Raw genomic sequence first — 21026 nt, 5'->3', positions numbered from 1 at the left:
TTCTGAGCTAATCAGAAAGGAATTGGGGCTTGTCCAGCTCAGCTGTCCAGGACTCACAAACAGCCCACACACTGCTTTTAGAGCTTCACAATCCATTATTTTATTGCTTTATTTCAAGAAAGCAGAGGTAAGGAGCACACTAGTATCAAACACTACAATCCTCTGTAGGCTGTTTTTCCGGTGTGCAGCATACCTGCCAAGGAAGTACCAGGACTGTCCAGAGTTAGGGTCGGCCTCCAGAGACTTCTGCAGACACTGGATGGCATAGCTGTCCCTGCTTCCTCTGTCCCCGAGCTGCTCCACCGTGTGATGCATCCAGCCTGGGAATATATCCAATTACCCAACTGTGTGTTTGTTTTTAAGAAATATCAAAACTATGATATATCCTTAGAAAACCTTACCTAACTGCTGCAGGGTAGTGGCCTTCACCTGCGCAGGAAGATCCTCTGTCTGCAGAAGGCTCTCGTAAGCCTCCTTGGAAGCCCGGTATTTCTTCTGGATATGGGAAAAGGATAAGAAGAAGTGTAACAAGGAGTAAAAAAGTTAAAAAAAAACAAAACAAAAACCAACACAGTGTAGACCTATAGCTTTTAGTTTATAGTTTTTTATAGTTGCTATTTTGGCCGTCTTTCCATCTCTGTTAACCTGCAGCAGGAGACAGGAATGTAGTAATCATGCTGACGGCACTTCCCACCCTTCTTAATTTAGCCGGGGGTCTTTCACTGCAGCGGCGTGTTCTGACACAGCACAATTTAAAAAAATAAAATATAAAATAAATAATAATTTTAAAAAAAGATAAACGCATCCCTGAGCTGCCGAGAGCTACTGTACCTCGCCAATGAAACCTACATAAAGACAGAGACAGAGAGAGGGAGACCACCAGCATACAAAAGAGGGGGAGACAGACTTTCTTGTTTCCGTGGCAACCCTGTCGATCGGCCGAGAGTAATCTCCTATCCCCTCCCGCGCGCCACCCACTCGAGCACCCTGCTCCATCCTCAATTTGTCAGCACGTAGTTCAAATTTTAAAAAAAAAGGAAGAAAAAAAAGAAGAGAAAATAGGAAACAGGGCAATCCCCGGCATTCAGACGCCCTGCTATTTTTTACACCGCTAAGTCAAAGCTTTTCGCCTCGCTGTTTCACATTCAATCGACATGCAGCACTTACACCCCCCCCTCCTTCTCAATTACTCAGCATAGAGGGGGGGGTGGGGGCAAATCTAGTCTTGTACCCTTGAGAGCAAGCAGAGCTCAAGTGCAGGTCGAATCAAGCATCAAACACTTACCTGAATCTCATACAGATGAGCAATGTGGAACTGAACTACAAAAAAGAGAGAGAGAGAGAGACAAGAACACAAGCGTGTTAGAGGTTACTCAACATTTCAAGAAAAACTGAGTCCCTCCTCAGTGTGTTTCCAAAAGTCTTTGGAAAGTAGTGCTGAGCTGTCAATAAAAAAAAAGAGGTGTCAGAAACCCGAGGCTGGCCCAGTCTACATGAACAGAGCAGGTAGGTAAGCTGTGCTCCTGGCAGCACCTTCCTTTGTCTGGAGCGCTGCAGTGTCTGATCTAAGCTGCCTGAGTGACTCTCAGCAGATGGAGAGGGAGAGAGAGGGAGAGAGAGTGGAGAGGAGGGAGAGAGAGAGCACGAACAAGCGAGAGAAAAAAGAGAGGGTGGGGGGTGGGGAGTAAGATGGGGGCTGCCCTTGCTACGTATGTGAGCGAGTTAGAAAAGCAGTGAGGGGGGACACAAAGAAGCAAAGGCAAACAGCGGGAGCCTAGGCAAAAATGGATATTGCTATCACCAAGGTAACAGGTAGCACGGCGGGCGAGATGAGATGGGAGCAGCATATCAAATAATTCCAGTGCTCTAAGTAGACTGAAGCGAAAGCAGCAGACCACCGGTCTAACGCTGCGTACAGAAGGATGGTGAAAGGAGAAAAGACGGAGGGGAGAGCTGAAAGAATAAAAAGTAATGATGCATATTCACAAAAGCGGTTAGATACAATTAATAACATAACAGTCAAATAAGTAGAAAAGGTGCTTACTTTCAGCTTTGGACAAAGTGCAGGGGTTGGAGTCAATCAAAGCCAGCTGAAAATGCTGTGAGAGAGAAATGAGTACACAGAATCAATCACTTATTCCCTCTTATATTTGTCACTAACTGCCAGCTTATTCAGGCACTGAATGGGAGCTCCCATCCTTTTTGTGTCGTGCTCTGCTCGCTCGTTTCACGCTTCAAGGTCAGCTTGAAGTGGGAAACTGCTGCTGTTGAGAAAATCCACCTTTCCTTTTGTTCGCTTCATCGCCGCTTCTCAGCATTCGTTCAAGAGTGATGCGCGACTCTAAGCTGCACGTACCTTTAGGCTTGACTCGTAGTCTGTGTTGACCTTGAACATGAGACCTAGGCGCAGGTGGATCTCCTTAGCCCGGGAGAACCCCGGGTCAATGTACAGCACCTCCTGGAATGCTTTGATCGCCCTGTGGGAGAATTAAAAGGAAGCGGTGGCGAAAAAAAGAGAAGGGTGATTAATAAAAACATTTCGATTCAGAGAAAAACTTGAGGTATTAGCAAAAGCTGATCTCCGACAGCAGCTGCTTATTCCAGTCACGCTGCAAGCGTGCCATCTTCTACTGAACACTAAAGATGCTTCTTCCCTGGAAACTGAGAATGCACCCTGTTTGTTACACACAATAAAAAGTTTAAGCAATCTAAGCTTTTATTTAACGCTTTTTGAGGGTTTCTATCAAGCTCCAAACTGACCGGAAATGTGTTAAATGACATTCCATGATCAACAAATTCATTAGTCATTTCTATGCAAATAGTATGTCAGCTTGCGACCTAAATGACACATTACTTCCTGTGTGGACACCCTTTAAGCCGCCACATTGGTCGTTTCATGCGCCGCAGGTTACATCATCACACATTCACCACTTCCACAGTGCGTCTTTGTCTCATCTCCTGGTTCTGTCAGAGGTTCCTGTTTAAAGGGAGTTTTTCCTTCCCACTGTCACCAAGTGCTTGCTCATGGGGGTCACCTGAGTGTTCAGATTCTCTCTCTACTATTGTAGGCTCTCTACCTTACAATATAAAGCACCCTGAGTCCTCTTCAATAAGCAGTAAAGACCAAAGACTGAAGATTTCTTACAACAGAGCATACTACTCCCTTCACAGAGCCGCCCAAAGTGGCTGTAAACAGAACAGATGCAGATCTGTGCAAGAAGACAATTATCTCTGAGTTAGCTCTCCAGCTCTCAACTGGCCGCTTCATTCAATGGCACCAGTGAGAGTCAGATAATGATGATTTGTGATGGTAAATAAATTCAAATAGTAGATAAACGTGCATTAGACGACAGTATGTACCACTGGAAACCACAAAAGAAGCAAGTGGTAAAAATGTCCTGACATCTGAAAAATGTCTCTGAAAACAAAACGTGTTGAAAACGATGCCTCGGTGGAATTTGCCTGCAGCTGCTAACAGCTGGATTTGCTGATGTCTGCATCTCGAAGAATCTAATTTAGCTGATTCTTATTGGCAACTCAGCCAGAACAGAGTCTCTCTTGCTGGCCGTGGCGTTGCTATAGAAACAAGACAGGCCAGCTCACCATCAAAGGCAGATTTTCAGCTGGTAAACATATACAGACTACAACTGAGCTGTGTAATCACAGAGGCACGCTTCTTTGGATAGCTCCCTTGAATCGTTGCGCTCACTGTTGGTGCTGTTTCAAAGTGCCATCTTCTGAGGCATGCAAGTTCTATCTTGCATCAGTAGAGCACACCGATATTTTTAATTTTAATATTTGAAATTGCTCAAATACTTTACACTGATCATAGGTGTTCTGCTGCCAAAGACTTCCCGGATTTGGTGTGGGTTTAATAAATGAGCAGTCGGTGGATTGGATCACTTTTGAGCAGTATTTGTAGCCTGCTTGTAGACAGAGTATTACTAAGTGACCAATCACATATGGGCATTCTTCAGCTGCATGCAGGTCAACAGTCCATGTGGAGAACAAAGGAGGGATTTATTTCCTGAGATACATCTTAAAAGCAGTGGCTGCTGTCTGGTGATGTTGTTTTATGATGCCGTTTTATGAGGTGGTTATTGGCTTCCTCTGTTAAGCGAGGCTGTCTGCTATAGGCTCTGTGTGTGCTCATGTAAAAAGGTGCGTTCCACGCATCACATGACTATTCACTCAGAAAACCCAGACTTTAAGCTCAACCCAGCTTGCCAACCCGTTCATCTGGCTTCGTGGTACACCCCTCAAATGTCCTGAAACACACTTACAAATTGTCCACAGAGGCTGAGTTAGCAGAGTAGCTGATAGATTCACAAATTGGTGCAAACCATTCTTTATCTAAATCCAGCTAACAGGCATATCCATAATCTAGGCATGAGAATGGCATTGATTGTCTCATCTAACGGGTCCCTGAACAGCCCACATGCGGTCAATGTGAAATTAGGATTCAAATGTAAATAAGTTTACATCAGGCACCAAACACACTTTGATAAACTCCAACAGAGAATGGATTACTGGTTTTTGCGATTTATCCTCAAAATCACAAAAACTTTGTTGCTTTTATTTTGATGGTGACTATTTTGGTTTTGAAGTTTACATACGTACTTATGTGCAAGTGAACGCAGCTTGACTGATATTTATGAGTTTATGAGACTGCCACGATAATACACTCAGTGAAAAACAAAAGAATATCATCATTTAAAAAACATCCTAGGAACACTATGTCGGCTGATTTTGTGCTTGCATTTAACTTGTGCCATGTCACAACTATTGCACTCTGAAGCTGCTGCCTGAATCTAGTGTTAACAAGTTCAGCTCACTATAAAACAAGGATGGAAAACAACCCTCTTTTTTATTTGCACTAATAAAAACTGCTGCCCGCAAGCTACAATCACCTGTGAAACCTCGTTTAGTTCTTAGTTTTCTTTTTGTTTTTTTAATAAATATGATTATTGCAAATTGCCTTGAAATATTTTGACATAATTTTGAGGTTATATCACCCACAATAGCAAACAACAAAACCTACCTACCATCAAGGTAACTACTGTATTGTATCAGCCTACTAGTCCAATAAGCCACATGAAATCTGTTTTTAAAAAGTGTAATTATTTTTTTAAAAGGCAAACATTAAGAAACAACAGTATTTTTTCTTGTTTAGCTGATATCCATCCACTTATGCTCAGCATAATGCAGCGTGACATTTTCCCCATCTACCACAGCCCTGATGTGATTTTCTCTTTAATCCAGAACAGCCCCAGAAGAGATTCACGGTGCATTTATTACATAAATAATAATGATCTCAGCAGACTCACCCTGTGTCTATCCAAATGAGGAAATAATATTAATAATAATGAAAAAAAAAAGAAGTTGCCACTCACCACTGAAAGGCATTATAGTGGAAGTAGACCATTCCGAGGCCATACAGAAAGGCGGCATTCTGGGAGTAAAGACAGAAAGGTGAGCAATTATTTAGCTACCAAACAATGCAGTGTTATGTTTTTTTTAACTATAGCAAATCAACCTACCAAATTACAGCAACCCAAAAGGTACTAAACTTTGGAAGATTTGCTAATGTGCTACTAAAATGGACAGAATAAATCAGACGTCAGTGGGGTGAAAAAAGAAACTGGTGGCTAACTGATTATATAACACTGCAGCACCTGATAGAATTTGATTAAAAAGAACAAAAACAAAAAACAAAACTAGAATTTAGGTTCACCGCCAAGTGTCAACTTTGCAGGAAACAGTGAAAATGACTGACATGAAACCTGAAACCGCATCTTACACCAACATCTAACCCAGCTGAGACCAAACGTGCTTCCGGTGTATGTGTGGGAAATCATGTGTGTGTGTGTGTGTGTGTGTGTGTGTGTGTGTGTGTGTGTTAGAGTGAGAGTAAAAGAAGGTGAGAATATCACAAACAATAAGGGAAAGTGAATGTGTAGGCCTGCGTGTCTTACCTTCCAGTAGTCTGACTGTAAACTGTAGTACCTCTGGTATGCTGATAATGCTGTAAGGAGATGCAAACAGAGATTTATGAGAGGAAAAGACCAAGCAGCAAGCTGGAGAGGTTTGTTCTTAGAGGAACGATAACTACTGTGCTTAAAAATGTGAAACGTACTCAAAAGGCATGACAGCTGAAACAGAAATCATTTATTCGACCAAAACAGTGGCAGGAAAAAAAACAAAGAGCGTATAACCCACTTGAGTGCAGATGAAGAGAAGAGATGACTCACCTTTCGGATAATCCTCCAAGAGGAGGTTGAAGTGGCCCAGCTGGCAGAATAACTCAGGGTCCACTTTGCCCTCGGCCTTAAGGATGAGTGAATCGTAGCACCGAACAGCCTGGAGGGAACACAAAAATAACGTGGTGTAAGAACTTTACAAAGTCACAGCGTGGCTGACGTCAGCTTCCAAAATCTCTTCTGCAGATAAATATCAGGTTAGGATTTCAGCTTGCTGCAGAAGAAAGCTTTTGCAGTATATCCCGTAGAGATCTCTCCTGCCTGTGGGAGTACAGCAGCCGACTCTGAGCTCCGCATCTGCCGGAGGTCTTTAGCGCTTACATTTACTGCATATGTACATTAGGGCTGGAAACCAGGTAAAATGATAACAATCAGGCACGGTCAATATAAAGTCAATAGAAATAAGTCCATCCTTGTTTTGGCAGACATCTGGAAAGGCCAATGGCAATAAGAACAGCGCTGCACCGAGCTGAGCCAATCATGCTTTTGGAAAAGAATAAAGCCATGTCAGGATAGGCTGGCAGCTAATGTTTGGGCTGCTGATGCCGTACACACCAGAATGTTAGGAGTGTGAGTGAGAAAAAGACCAAATAACATTGGACAATGCTAATGACAACCCGAGCAACAGTATTACTGTACACAACAAACAAGACTTTGCAGTCCTGGACACCAAATACTGATATTTTATTAAATAAATGAAAACACTTTGGGAATGCTATGAACAAGAGAGCTAATCTCATGCACCTAAGTCAGCTGACCAAACTTGCATTAAATCAGTTCAACCCAAAAAACAAACAAATCATCCAACACTGGACACACTTAGCTTGTCAACTGTACCTCGTAATTTAGAGCAAGCTAACGGCTCAATCACACGAGTAAAAACAGAAGCCTCCTTACATCCAAATAAAAAAAATACACAACTGCCTGGTGACTGTTTTGAATTTTTTCACGTTTCGTGACAGATCACAGCTTATGGTGGTGTTGATCTGAAGGTGATTGCACAGGTTGCCTTGTATGAGGCAACCTTTCTGCAAACAGTTGCAGTCTGATTTGGACTGATTGCAATCGCTCTCACAGAGATTGTTGGAAGGTTTACAAAGAATTTCTGTCTAATTTATAAATGCAGACCAATTTGCAACATGGTGCCATCCGTTTGAATGAGTCCTTAAAATGAGCACAACTTGAGGGGACTCGACTCAGCTGGCTGGATTCTGGTTCTATTCCTATAGATTTCTGTTTATGTGAAGAACAACAGATGATGATTTTTGATCATTTATAACAGTTAATTGCTGTATTATCAGAACCAGAATGCATATATAGCTGGCAACTTTAACCCTGTGTTATGGCATCATTTATAGCCAATTTAGTGACAGTGTTTGGTGTGCTTCTTTTTTCAGGGGGGGAAAAAACCTGAAGTGAGATAACTTAATCTAACTGGATATTGTCAAAGTTTAACTTTAAGGGCATCATTTTCTGTTGAAAAAAAATGTGATGGACTGCACTGCAATACTCATCATATCCATCCATCTATCTCCTTCTGCTTATCCGGGACCGGGTCATGGGGGGAGCAGCCAAAGCCCAGACCTCCCTCTCCCCAGCCACCTCCTCCAGCTTTTCTGGGGAACACCAAGGCGTTCACAGGCCAGCCGAGAAATATAATCTATCCAGCGTGTCCTGGGTCTGCCCCGGGGCCTCCTCCTGGTGGGACATGCCCAGAACACATCACCCAGTAGGCATCCTTATCAGAACCACCTCAACTGGCTCCTTTCGACGTGGAGGAGCCACTACTCTGAGCCGCTCTCGGATGGCTGAACTCCTCACCCCATCTCTAGAGGGTGAGGAGTTCAGACTCAGGTTCAGACCCCTATGAGTGAAAGATCCAGGGAACAGGGTTACCAGGGGCCTGCCCTGGAGCCAGACCTGGGGAGGTTGCCCGAGGGCGGCCGGGCACAGCCCGAAAAAGGGACATGGGCACATCCTCCTGCAGGCCCACTACCCGCAGGAGGCGCCGTAGGGATCAGGTGCAATGTGTTCCGGGCAGTGACCAGGAACAGAAGGCCCTGGCGGACTGATCCCCAGCAACCAAGAGTAGTCATCATCATATCGCAAAATGTAAAAATGACAACATCATCATATCGCAGGGTGTCTAGTAATTCTAACTTCTAGTTTTATCTACATTATTTATTTGGAACTGACCAAAGAATTCAGTTTTTCATTTAGTTTGTGTTTTTCTATAACACCTGAATCTTCTGACTGGTCAGAATGAAAAATTAAATCAAATATTTTAACCAAAAATTAAATTACAACTTTGCATCTCAGGAGAAAACAGGGACCTTAAAAACTGGCATAAATAATGACTCGATTTATATCATCATAGACATCAACTGACATGAAAGAATTATCATGATAAGATTAGAAAGATAAGATGATAACAAACATTCATGTTATCATCTCATATTACTTCTTGTTGTGATGGCATTATTAATTAGGGCTGTTCGATATAACGATATATATCGGATGACGATATAAAAACGTCTATCGTTTCCTATTATGCTATTGTTTGTTTCGTTGTGTCGCAAAATAAACTGTTTTTACGGCAATATTTTTTCACTGTTTTGATGGTCACTGTAGTGGCTATATTAATTTCTTAAAGTTCTCTACAATACGGACGGACAAGCGACTGTTTTTATCCGTTGTCGTTAGCAACAATGATGGTAAAACCATCGCGTGGCTACGCCGTCCGCTTGTTTTTTTTCCGCACCTTTCACAATAAAGCTCAAGATTCTGTTGACACTTTTCAAAATAAACTGAATCACGTGAAAGAGTATGCAGAGTTTACGGATGAGAAGCAAAAAAGAGCCGTCAGGTGCTAAAAAATAAACCTTAGACTCAAACGTTAGAACAGGCTTTTCCCCGCAGCACGTCGTGTGATAAATACTCACAAAGAAAACAGCAGCCGGTACAACTTATGACTAAAAATGTATAGTTTTATGCATCTGTTAAAACACTCGACTCCAGGTACACGACGCCCAGCTGGAAACAATTCACGCAAGACGAGCTGCCCGAGATTCACAGAATTTACAGAAAATGTTAAAATTTTGTGATTTATATCGTTATCGGGACGATAGATGTCTTATATCGGGATATGAGCTTTTTGGTCATATCGCACAGCCCTATTATTAATACACTAGTGGAAAACTGAAAGCAAATTAGTAAAGCAGCTCCAGCAGCAAATGATTCAACACTGTGTTTGGAGTTGACTGACCGCAAAAAAGTTTCACAAAATAAAAGATTTATCAGCCACATCTGTGAAATTAAATAAATAAATTTTAAAAATTCTCCACCTATCTGCCCTCGCTGTACCCATGGCAGTAATTATAACAATTTATGCACTGATATTGTGTCAGAAACGGGCTATTCGCTGTTATTGCTCTCCGGTTATGCATCCGTTTAACTGTGACCATGAAGGAAGTCCGAGCCATGAAAAGAAATCAAGCACATGTTGTCCATTTCCCCTGCTGCACCAGGGCAAACAAACACAACCCGTGACCTCGCCTTGCACATCGTTTCTTTGGTGCCACACTGAGATCGCATCAAAGATGGCCCAGCTGGTGCTCGACGCCGAGCGTGGCAGCCGTTCTGCCACTCCGAGCTGAGGAGAGCCAGCTGCTCAAGTAAGAGAAACTAAGAATGCACTTCCAAGCACATGCAGAAGGAGGGAATGTTTTATCTCTCGTCTTTGTGGACAGGCCAGTTCAACCACAGCTTTTAAATGGAGAAATAACTACCAAACACACTGAAAAAGGACCTCTGTTTGCCTTTGTTGGGTAGCGCTGCCATTTCCAAGAAGCGGTTATGTAATCAAAAGCTTTTATTTTACATGGTTATCATTGTGATGAAAGACTGAAGGAGAAAATGCAGCAGCAAACACCATTAGGGAAAGAAAAACAGAGCAAAATGTGAAGAGCGACAACAGCCGAGGACAGATTTACAGCAATAATACTTGAGCATGTTTGGCTACATCTGAAGACTTTTCAGAGAAATTTTGAGCATCTCTTTTTATTTTTGTAGTTTAAATGTAAGCATGAGGTTTTCTAAATCTCAGCCTTGCAGATAAATTACTTGCTGTCTTTTCTTCAAATGTAAGCAGTCCGGGGAGTGCATATACTGAAGCTACAAGTCTTCCAGAAGCATACACTGACAAGTGCAAGTCTACCCTTATATACTGAAGAAAGATGCCCACAAGCAGAGGAAAAAATAAAGGTGGACACTAGTGCAGCTGTTCCAATTGCATCGCCACAACTTATTGACAAGAAAAAACATTAAGAGTCTGGTGGTAAGTGATTCGCAAAAGGCATTATGCAAACAACGCTATTGTGCTTTCCAGGCAGGGAGGAAAAACTTCCAATTAACTAGAAGCACCTATGGGAGAATTATGAGCCGGTCATCAGTCAGGGCCAAGAATGCTGGAAATCTGCCGATTGCAGTCCCTGGCTGGTCAGTTGGCTTGATCTTGCTCAAGAACAAGACCAACTAAGTCTTGGGTTTGAGTAATAATTCTCCAGGCTTTCTGAAGCTCTATCAAAAATTTTCATTGAGTTTTTTTATTCATTTTTCAGATGCCTCAAGAGATTAGCCAGTGTTTTGTCTACACATAACTTTGTAAAGAACCAATATTACATTTCATCTTTAGGCACTTTGTTTCTAGCAAATTGTTCCAAAAACATATCACTTGTTCACCTTCCTTTGAATCTAAGAAAAATGCCAAAGATAACAGTTTGACAAACAAAAACTGAGGGTTTTTTTGTTTGTTTTGAGCTATAAGACAAATACTTCACATATCTTATCATGATCTTCAGTGTGTCCTTGAAAACGTTGAGAAAACCAGACAAGTGACAGCCAAAAGAAGAAGTGACAGGCCTAAAAATCTATTTACAGCAGATTAACAGTATCTGAAAGTCATGTCCTTAAGAAACAGGAAAAACATCCAGGAAAGACCTGACACAAGACCTGAGAGATGCATCTAGCCCTTTAGTAGATCATCTACTGTTCACTGAATCCTAATCACAAGTGGTCTCAGTGGAAGGAAGGGAAACAGGGAGAAAAAGAAAGTTCGCCAAATTACACAACAACTGGACTGAATATCAGTAGCAACGGGTCTTATGGAGTGATGAACCCAAATTTGACATTTTTCAGCATGACATGATCCGAAACACACTGCCAGTGCATTAAAAGCATACCAGGACAGAAAAGCACACAGTGAACACTATCAGTCATGGACTGGCCTCCCCAGAGTCTGAACCGCAACATCCAAAGACAACCTTTGAATGTCCTTCAAGGAGCTTGGAGAACTGTTCCTAAAGACTGCTTAAAGAACTACAAGAAAAATTACCTAAGAGATTTCAGAAGAATAAAAGTGGTCACACCAAATATTGACTTTCAAGTTTGTTAGAATTGTACAAACTTATTTACTGTATTTCTATGAATGTTTGATTAAAGAGGAGTGGCAGAAGTCTCACGGTGTGGTGGTTAGCACTGTTACCTTCCTGCAACCTCAAATCCAACCTGGGGTCTTTTTGTAGAGTCTACGTGTTCTGTCCAGCTACTCTGGCTCACTCCTACAGTCTTAACAACATGCATGGAGCTAGACAAATTAGTCATTCTAAAATTGCCTGTAAATGCCAGTGGTTACCATCTCTCTGTGTTGGCCTTGCAACAGATTAGCAATCTTGTCTAGGGTGTTTTCTGCCTTTTGCCCTATAACAGCCTCCCCACAACCCTCAATTGGATAAGATGAAGATAATGGATGGAAATACTGAATATCAAATATTTGTACAATAGATTGAAACGTGGATATTCATTTTCTTCCATTTTAATATTGATACCAAACTGCTACAAAAAAACAAAAAAAAAAACAAAAACAAAACGATAGAAGCAAAAACATTGCTCATCTCAATTGGACTTCTGTACCAGAAATGTACGGTCAACATTTGTGTTGTTGCTGTGGGACAAAATTTAAATGTATAAATGTGCGGGTGAAAATGTAGAGGAAAATCTCAAGTGAATAAGTAGAGAAACAGAAAATGCAAGTACTGCGACGCACGTTTATTGCAGGCCAAAGTTAAGGAAGTAAAACCTAATCGTACTTTGTAACATGATCATCTGATTTGGGATCACTGAAGGCAAGACTTTCAAAAAAGGCTGACTGTTGGAGCATGAATGGCAGGAGGGTTCAGCTGCTGTCATACATCGGATCGTTTTTCTACACAGCAGCTAGAGTCACATCTGCATTTTGATCATAAATAAGTGAGTAAACGTGGTTTAAAATTGTTTTTAACAGTGGACACCCGATGAACTTGATCCTTGAGCTCTAGGGTGATATGTGAGGAAAAACAAACAACAGAAAAACATGTCAATCTAGGAGAATCTCTGACGACATTTATAACCACTGATCACAAAGATCAACGCACATTTCAGAGTTCAGTTTTTCAGAAATGACTGGCCACGGTTATTTTAACAGAGATGGAGAAAAAAGGTGATATGGTCCTGTGAGCTATGAAGGTAATAAGAATATTATGCTGAATTATGGTGGTTTTGAATGTCCTGGATTTTTTTTTTCTTTCATTCATTTATTTTGAATGAATATTCAGGGTCTACCCTAGGTTTCTGGAGGGCTAAGGCACTGCAAGGAGGGAATGCATTAGCATCTTCAGACTTTTTGAAGTTATCATCTGTGACAAGCGATTTTCTGCTTTTCATCATGAATTTATCCCAGCCATGGCAGCAGAACATGTTGCAGGAGCCATTGCAATCTTCTCCAGGTTAAACTGGGCTATTTGAGCACTTTTGAAAACACTCGCTAACTGTATAACATTAACGCTACACAAAAAAAAACCAAAAAAAAAAAAACAAGACCTCTACTTAAAAGCATTACCTGATCAATGGATAGTCTAGTACCTTCATATTCCACAACCTTACCTTTTATGGTTACAGTGGTCCCTCGCTATAACATGGTTTACCTTTCGCAGCCTCGCTGTTTTTACAGATTTTTTTGTGCAATTTTGCATGCTGTTTGTTTGTTTTGGTTTTTTTTGTTTTGGTTTTTTTACAGTGCATTATGTTCTGCGTCCTGATTGGCTGTAGACCACTGTCAATCAGTGTCCTCCGTGCCGCGTCTCCTGTACAGTACAGAATGGTTTCAGCTAGGGCTGGGCCATATCATACCGTTTACGGTAATACTAGTATAATGTTGGGCAATGATAAGAAAACGAAATATCGCGATAGAATATGGGTAAAACGCGCATGCGCCGTGCCTTTGTTTACATACGCACATGGCAGAAAAAGCCTGGCGGCGACAGAGAATGAGAAGGGCGAAAGCGGATCGTTGAATGAAACGGATGAACCAGAATTGGTTTGCAAAAATGCTGCAACTTCAGTGGTGTGGAACTGGTTTAGCTTTCGTCCGTCAGATACACAACAAAGCACTATTTTTGGTAGCGCATGCTAGCGGGCCGTCATTATTACCGTGTTTTTTGGAAAATACGGCACACTTAAAATCAATCCTTTGATTTTTCTGAAAATCGACAGTGCCCTTTATAATCCCGTGTGCCTTATGTATGAATTCTGGTTTGTTTACTGACCTCGAAACGATTTTATGTCGTACACGGCGCTTGAAAATCTGTCAAATGTTTTAGTACGACTTTGGTAAGCTATGAACTCGCGCCGCTTGATGGATTGTCTGAGCATTACGGCTATCGTAGGCAGGAGCCTCGCAGAGTGATACGTACTGTGCTTCAACATAATATTACCGTATTGTGTGTGTATAACCTCTTTAAGTTTTGTGGATATTATACATGGTTATGCTGAGGATATGTCAGCCAATTTCCACTGGAAATGCCTTTTGGTTAAACTGTCAGCAAGGAATTTGCACTGTTACATTTTTATATAACTTTAATGCACATAAAAAACAGCTGCTTGTTTAAGTGAAAATACATTGTTTTGGTTTTTTTGCACTAATAAAGTTGTGGAGTTGTATTTTGTCTAATGTCAATTATATCATCAGTTATATCGTTATCGCAAATTTTCAAATGTATATCGTGATAAATATTTTTGGTCATATCGCCCTGCTCTAGTTTCAGCTTGTCAAATTTACATAAATCTTCTATTGCTAGCATTGTGACTCTGAAGTGCTGTAGTGTATATTTGTAAGTTTTCTCCCCAACAAACACAATGTCGACAAAACGTTTTGCACCGTAAAAAGCACCTGTGGATGCCTTTGGTTTCATTCTATAATACTGGGCTGATTTTTCGACCATGGTTTGAACTTTGAGAGTGTTTAAACAAGAGAGAAAAGTGTAAAAATGTTTGTGCCTGTGAGAAAACTGTTTTACAGCCTTAAAACATCTATAATAGTTGTAAATGATAAAGTTGTATACTTTGCGGATTTCACCTATCGTGGGTTATTTTTAGAACGTAACTCCCGCAATAAATGAGGGAACACTGTACTGCTACAATAATAGTAACAGTAAGAAAAATAATATTTGGTGTAATTATTCAATCTACGGAGATTCAAGACTACACTTTAGACAAATTTTAAAAATTCAGTAGTTGGCACCAGTACCTGTACTATTGTTTGATCACCCCGTGTAAATAAACTTCTCTCTTAAAAAAGTGGTTATAAGTCACAGACATGATGGTAGTTGTTCATTTCTAATGTTAACATTATATTTCGTTGACAGGACACAGACTGAAATGTTAGAATGGTTGTGGAGCAGCCTGACCATGAGGAATAATGTTAGGTACAATGTGTTAGCTTTACAGCTAATATAGCGTTTATATAACATTAACCACTGCAAACATTTTAGCCTGGCTCAATCAAAGCTAAATAAAAAGAAATGAGGGGTGGTTCAAGAGTTTAGTACAGTGTATCTATAAGAGCTAGGCAGTTAATTAAAAATGAACAAAAATCACAGTCAGAATTTGACATTTTGCAATTTTGCACTTGCACTTTTTTTTTAAACTTCTGTTAATACTTCCCCCACATTGTATTCACATACTGTCCTCTTAAAATATACCATCACCTGTGATTTCACATGACTCTGTGTGAACGCATTTTGGATTTAGGAAAGCAGACATCAGACATAGTATGGTGGTTTACACATTTGCCCAACAAGCAAAAGATCCTCTGTTCAATCCCAGGAGGAGACACAAATCCTTAAGGATTGTGTCAAAAACAGCATCTGGTGTTAAAAAAATGTATTTTATTATTATATTTAATAATACAAATAAACATATCTGTAAAATCAAACATGTGTAGGAACTTGCTGTTTGAACATTTGACCACAATCACCCCCCCCCCCCAAAAAAAAAAATCATCTTTAATAATGCTGCATATTTACAGTACAGTGCAATAGTAAGTTAAACTAAAGATGCAGCCAAATGATTTAGCGGCAAACAAATGATCGATGACTTGAGTTTAACATTATTCCACAGTCAGTCTCAAAACTCCACTAGAAGACTTTTTAACCTGCTTACAGGTCAAAGTCTTTTTAAAAAAACTATACTGTTTAGGCTTATAGACTTTCTTTAACAGGATAGTAGGCAAGACGCACAGTAAACGGCCTGAGGGCGGATTTGAACTTGGGCCTTACGGCACATGGGTCACCTGCAAAACTCAGTAAGCTAAACCAGCAGCCCAACAAAAAGAACAAAAGCAGCATGCACATAAATAAAACCATTTTCCGATTTATTTCCGTTTTAATTTATTATTGGTTTTATATGAGTGGTACAAACATTTGTGCTAGAGCAGCCAGGTTAAAACCATCCATATATGGAACTTGACAGGTATGATTGCCCGGTCAAAAACAGCAGCACTGTTGCAAAATTAACAACTTTTCATTCCCCCTTTAGCGCCTAAAACGAAGAAGAGCATACTCAACTGTCTGCAGCAGTACTCGTGAACGAGCCCTGTGCACATGCATAGTGTTACCCATATAGAAGCTGTGTACTACCTGATGGTTAAAAAAATAAATACATTGATTATTTAACCTACATATGTAGTTGAACTCACAGCACAGACATGGTCTTTAACTGAACACCTCCGTCAGCTCAGACTAATGCAGCTTGATTCCATAAAACATGTGCACAGATAAACACAGCTGTATTTTAATCTGCACTAAATGTGCCATCAGCTTGAAATAAGCGCCAAGCCATCGTTGTGTCACATACAAATGTATACAAAACAAACTTCTATTTTCAGCTAGTGCACGACTTAATATAATGTGAGAACTTGGTCAAATACCCAGATAACCTACCAAAGCAGTACTATGGAAGAACCGGGACGTGTTCAGGACTATGGAGTGTGGCTCCGCCCTGCACAGATAGCCACTTCTCTATTGTCAGATATTGGCATACTCTTAATACCATGGTATTTAGAGTACCTCATTCATGCAGGGGCGTATGACATCATTGCACACAACCTTGCCAACAACTGAACTGACCTGCAGTTGCTCAAAACAGTATTATTATGTTAATATTATTAACATTTTTATAGCATTCGGACATTCTTGTGAAGCACCTGTACTTGCAGTACATTTAATTTACTGGAGGGAGGGCGGGAAGAAAAATGCTTGAAGGGTTTTCACAATACAGCAGGAAGATTTATTTCTGTCATTTATATTGTGTTTCAAATAATATCACCAGCCTTTATGAAAGTGATCCTAGAGCTCAGGCTTCGGACTGCTCTATATGCTCAATTTTAAACATTTTTGTCACAGTCTTGCTGCTGCAGATGTGTCAGAACGGGAGATATTCCTTAATATGGCTATCATAGCCAAACCTGTTGTTCTAACATTCTGCAAGCCAGTCAGAAGAAAGTTCCCTTAAAGGGGGGGGGTAGGTTGGAGGTACTATTACTTGTTTCAGACTAAACAATTCTCAAGATAAGATAAATAAGGACGATCATGACCTGCGATACATGCAAAGCTACCTCTTACAGCCCAAGAACAAACATATGGAACTGGAATCAGCATAACAGACCCACTTTTGGCATTATTCATCATAAGACCAAGTAGTTTGTGGACACATTTTTACTCACTCAGTGGAAATACAAAAAGCTCTAATAGAGACGATCACTCATTACATGGCTGTGAAAGATGGGGCTGGAATTACTGTCTGATAACGCATGGTCTTTTTAGTAGCTGTGGGTACTGAGAGATTTGACGCTAGAGCAACCTTAATGCGAGGCAACAATGAGCTTCCATGGCCAATATCTAAGTTCAGGTCTACAGTTATCTAAACAAATGTCCTACAAAAACTTAGTGGCAGAAGTGTGGGATTCAGCTTCCAAGTGTAGCATGAATGGTGGCTGCTTTCTATCCTGCGTCCATGCTGACTCAAACAGTATGTAACAGTCAAACAGCATGTTAAATGTCTGCAACTAGCATTATTTAAGTTAATCCCTGTGGGAAAGAGCTGTCCTCTGTAAATGACCTTAACCATTCCAGCCGCAGCACAGCCAGCGCCTCAGACGCAACAGGAGAAGCGTCCAAATATCTAGCTTTCACGTGAGTGTGTGTGGACTGAGGAGAGCACATGAACTCCACCCAAAAAGCCATCAGCCACCCCACTCGAAGACCCTCCTTGCTGTAAGCATTTTGCCAACCGTCGCACTTAAGACACAGAAAAAAAGCACACACCAAAGCTGAAAGTTTCTCTTCCATCTAGTTAGTCTAAATTTACGTCATTGCTGTCCGATAACAGGTTTGATACAATGACCTAGTTCTGTCAACCAACGTTAAACCCACTCCCATCCACAAGTAGACCTAGCAACAGTGTGAGCGACACAACCAGTACAAAGTGCCAGACAGGGCTACTGTTCTGAACTAATAAGCTGCAAGTGGGAATGGAGATGTGAAACCCACCAAATCATTCGCATGTATTCAACGCAGAAAGCAACAAAATGAGTGAACATTGCTAAAGTGAGCGGCTCGTGAGCCCACCACATGTGTGTTTGTTTGATGATTATTTTTGGGGGGAGTTGAGAGAACTATAAGGTAACCCCAAAACTTGTACTTATTTTCTGCATGGACAACAACGGTATCGCACATGCAACTCTCAATCTGGTAAAAATTTGCTCCAATGAATCATCTGTGCATTAAAGCTATAAACCGACTTAAATCAACTGCAGTGCTGTCAAACCTTACATCCACATGGGAAAGGTTAACAGATGCACAAGTACTGGAAACTAACAGTATGCTACAGAGGACCCTGCATTAAGGGTCCCTTCTAGCTTATATAAAATGTTTCTGAATCATGTCTGTTGGTTGTAGACAGCAACAAAGACACAGCTAACACTTTAAGTTAGCTGGACTGGGAAGCTGTCTATGGATGCAGGGCAGTCTGTCAGCACTATAAAGAAAGACTGTTTATAATGCTGTCTCCCAATAATAAAAGGCACAATATCACCTGTTTAGCCCCTGAAACCAAAGCTATTTCCACAGGACATATGACCAAACAAGACTCAAAGCATACATATGTGCCACACTTAAAAGCAAATGCACTTTGATTCAAGCATTGTGCATTAATTGCTTTCAGCTTGGAAGCAGGGCACACTCCTCTTGCGTTCTGCTGCTAACGCGAAAGGAACACTTCCCAGGCATCCCACACCACCTAGTGAACAAGATTCACGGACCCCCCACCCACCCCGAAAAAACAAACAAAAAATATATCACGAGCTGTCAGCAGCACTGTCTTTCTCCCCATCTTCCACAGTTCTGCGATGCATTCAGGAGAGAGAGGGCTTTGCTCTTTGTTAGCCAAGCGACATGTTAGGCACACAGGTAGACTGTGCCTGTTCAACACGCAGCTTCGAGAGCACATGCAGAGTCCAAGGCAGGGCCAATGGAAACTGTAAACAAAGGACCGTGACACCACCTAGGTCAGCGAGAGGGACACGTTTTTACGGAGGGCCGAGACCCGTGAGAAAACCCGAGCCACGCTTTAGCGAGCACACGAACGGGTCCGAAAAATATTCACGGCAAATAGGTTATATAGCTACCAGTGTCACTCCGCCATGTCCCGCCATCTTGGACAGGCAAGCCAGCCATTAACGTTACTTGTAACGTTTGTCAACTCGTTCACGCGGACACCAAACACACACGCACACACAAATGAGCACAGCAGGCCCCCCGAAAGTGTTTTAAATGGGCCAACGCAATGCCATAAAACACCCCAGACTGTGCCAAAGCCGAGACGAAATGCAATTGCTACGGGCACCAGCTAACCTTACCAAATAACGTCAGTGGTGCACCCCGAAGAAAGCTACAGCCTTTCTGTTACTCCCACCGATGTTTTCGCGACATACGAGTACCAATGTGTTTGAGGTTGGGTGGGAGGGATATCTTAGCAGCTACAATTACACAATTTCAATGTGACATAAAACTTTACTCATTATAGTGCAGCACCGTTTCCAGTATGTGTTACACAAATCCGTGACGACGTTGTCTTGGTAGTGGTACAAGTACACGGGGCTGTATGGGATAGCTATCCAGCTAAAGGGGAAGGGCGGTTTCCGAAAAAAAAAGAAAAAGGAAAACATTAACATATGCTAACTTTACGGGCAAATGAAGGGAGCAGTAGCTAGCCGGATACACGGGCGGGCCAGCGAGACGGCGTTAGCCGCAGGTGCAGGGTCGCTGTTCATCGGAAGAGCGTAGCTAACTAGCGAGCTAGCTGCCTGGCTAAGAGGGGCTGCGGCTAGCTGGCCTTGGTCTCCGTAGCGAGAGGGCCACTCAGACTGGCTTGCCACTTGAAAGCAAATTCACCGCCATGCACGACTAATGACAGATTCAAGAGAGTCCCGTAAACCCGGGTGCTGCTCGGTTGCAAAATACATCCAGTTAGATTCACTACCTTCATCAACAGGGCCTTCGTTCTGGCGCCATCTTCATGAAGCTTCTGAAATCCAAACAGTGAGCTGTAAGCAGAAGACAACACAGGCAGCTCAGTATCACTTGCAGAGCGGCTCGAGGACAATATCGACATGCAAGGCAAAATAAAACAATCAATTTTCAAAGTGTGCGTTCGTGTGAGTGCATGGGTTTACTGTTCCGACCTGTCGATCCCAGCCAAACTATCCCTCTCCTCGGCTGTCAGTGTCGGAAAGTCCTCCTCTGTTTCACTCGCTTTTCCCGCCGCCATTTTCTTTCCCTCATCACCACTAGAAGAAGCCGAGCCGAGACTCCGAGCAGCAGCGCAGGCAGCAGCGGCGAGAGACACACCGCACGATTGCATGGAAAATCGCGACGCGGGGACGAACGGATCGCTCCGCCAAATCAAAGAAGGAAAACTGAAGAGAGCGAAACGATCAAAAACTTTTCTCCGGGATGAAAAGATGCGATTCGATGTAGTAAATCCTTTCGGGGGGGACAGAAGCGCTCTCCGGGTAGCTCCTCAAACGTCACATTTTTCATCACAAAGTGGTATCGTGCAGCTATTTGAATGCAAATAACTGAGTACAATATCCAAGATGTGAGTATTTGACAAATAAAACGCGTTTCGGCCGCGAAGATAAAGTTGTTATAATTGTGTCACCCAAGCGAACCCACGCGCCGCTCTGGCCACGCCCTCTCCCCCCCTCTCCAGCCAATGGGAGCGCGTGTATACCACCATATGACTTCCCTGCTATACTATTCTTTTATCTGAAATATTCGTGTTCGCTCTGCAAAACCACTAATTTTACAAAAAATACACCCGATAAAGTATTTA

At 41.8% G+C, this 21026-nt stretch overlaps 1 protein-coding gene across 2 annotated transcripts in view; it reads right to left on the bottom strand.

Moving 5' to 3' along the window:
• Positions 1–20860, bottom strand: part of LOC146492093 (lysine-specific demethylase 6A-like) — a 36653-nt gene extending 15793 nt beyond the window's left edge. For both annotated transcript variants that reach the window (XM_085150830.1, XM_085150831.1), the window contains exons 1-10: positions 20374–20860; positions 20172–20235; positions 6252–6360; positions 5976–6025; positions 5394–5452; positions 2357–2477; positions 2045–2099; positions 1286–1320; positions 402–495; positions 194–320 (exon numbers count right to left, since the gene is read on the bottom strand). In XM_085150830.1, the coding sequence (XP_085006956.1) occupies positions 194–320; positions 402–495; positions 1286–1320; positions 2045–2099; positions 2357–2477; positions 5394–5452; positions 5976–6025; positions 6252–6360; positions 20172–20235; positions 20374–20552 (893 nt within the window). In that variant the 5' untranslated portion in view covers positions 20553–20860. The remainder of the gene's footprint in view (positions 1–193; positions 321–401; positions 496–1285; positions 1321–2044; positions 2100–2356; positions 2478–5393; positions 5453–5975; positions 6026–6251; positions 6361–20171; positions 20236–20373) is intronic.
• Positions 20861–21026: the final 166 nt, after the last annotated feature.

This window comes from Neolamprologus multifasciatus, chromosome 23 (assembly GCF_963576455.1).
Source record: "Neolamprologus multifasciatus chromosome 23, fNeoMul1.2, whole genome shotgun sequence".
NCBI classification, from domain to species: Eukaryota; Metazoa; Chordata; class Actinopteri; order Cichliformes; family Cichlidae; genus Neolamprologus; species Neolamprologus multifasciatus.
Note: the sequence above shows the minus strand (reverse complement) of the source record. Positions and strands in the feature narration are given on the sequence as shown.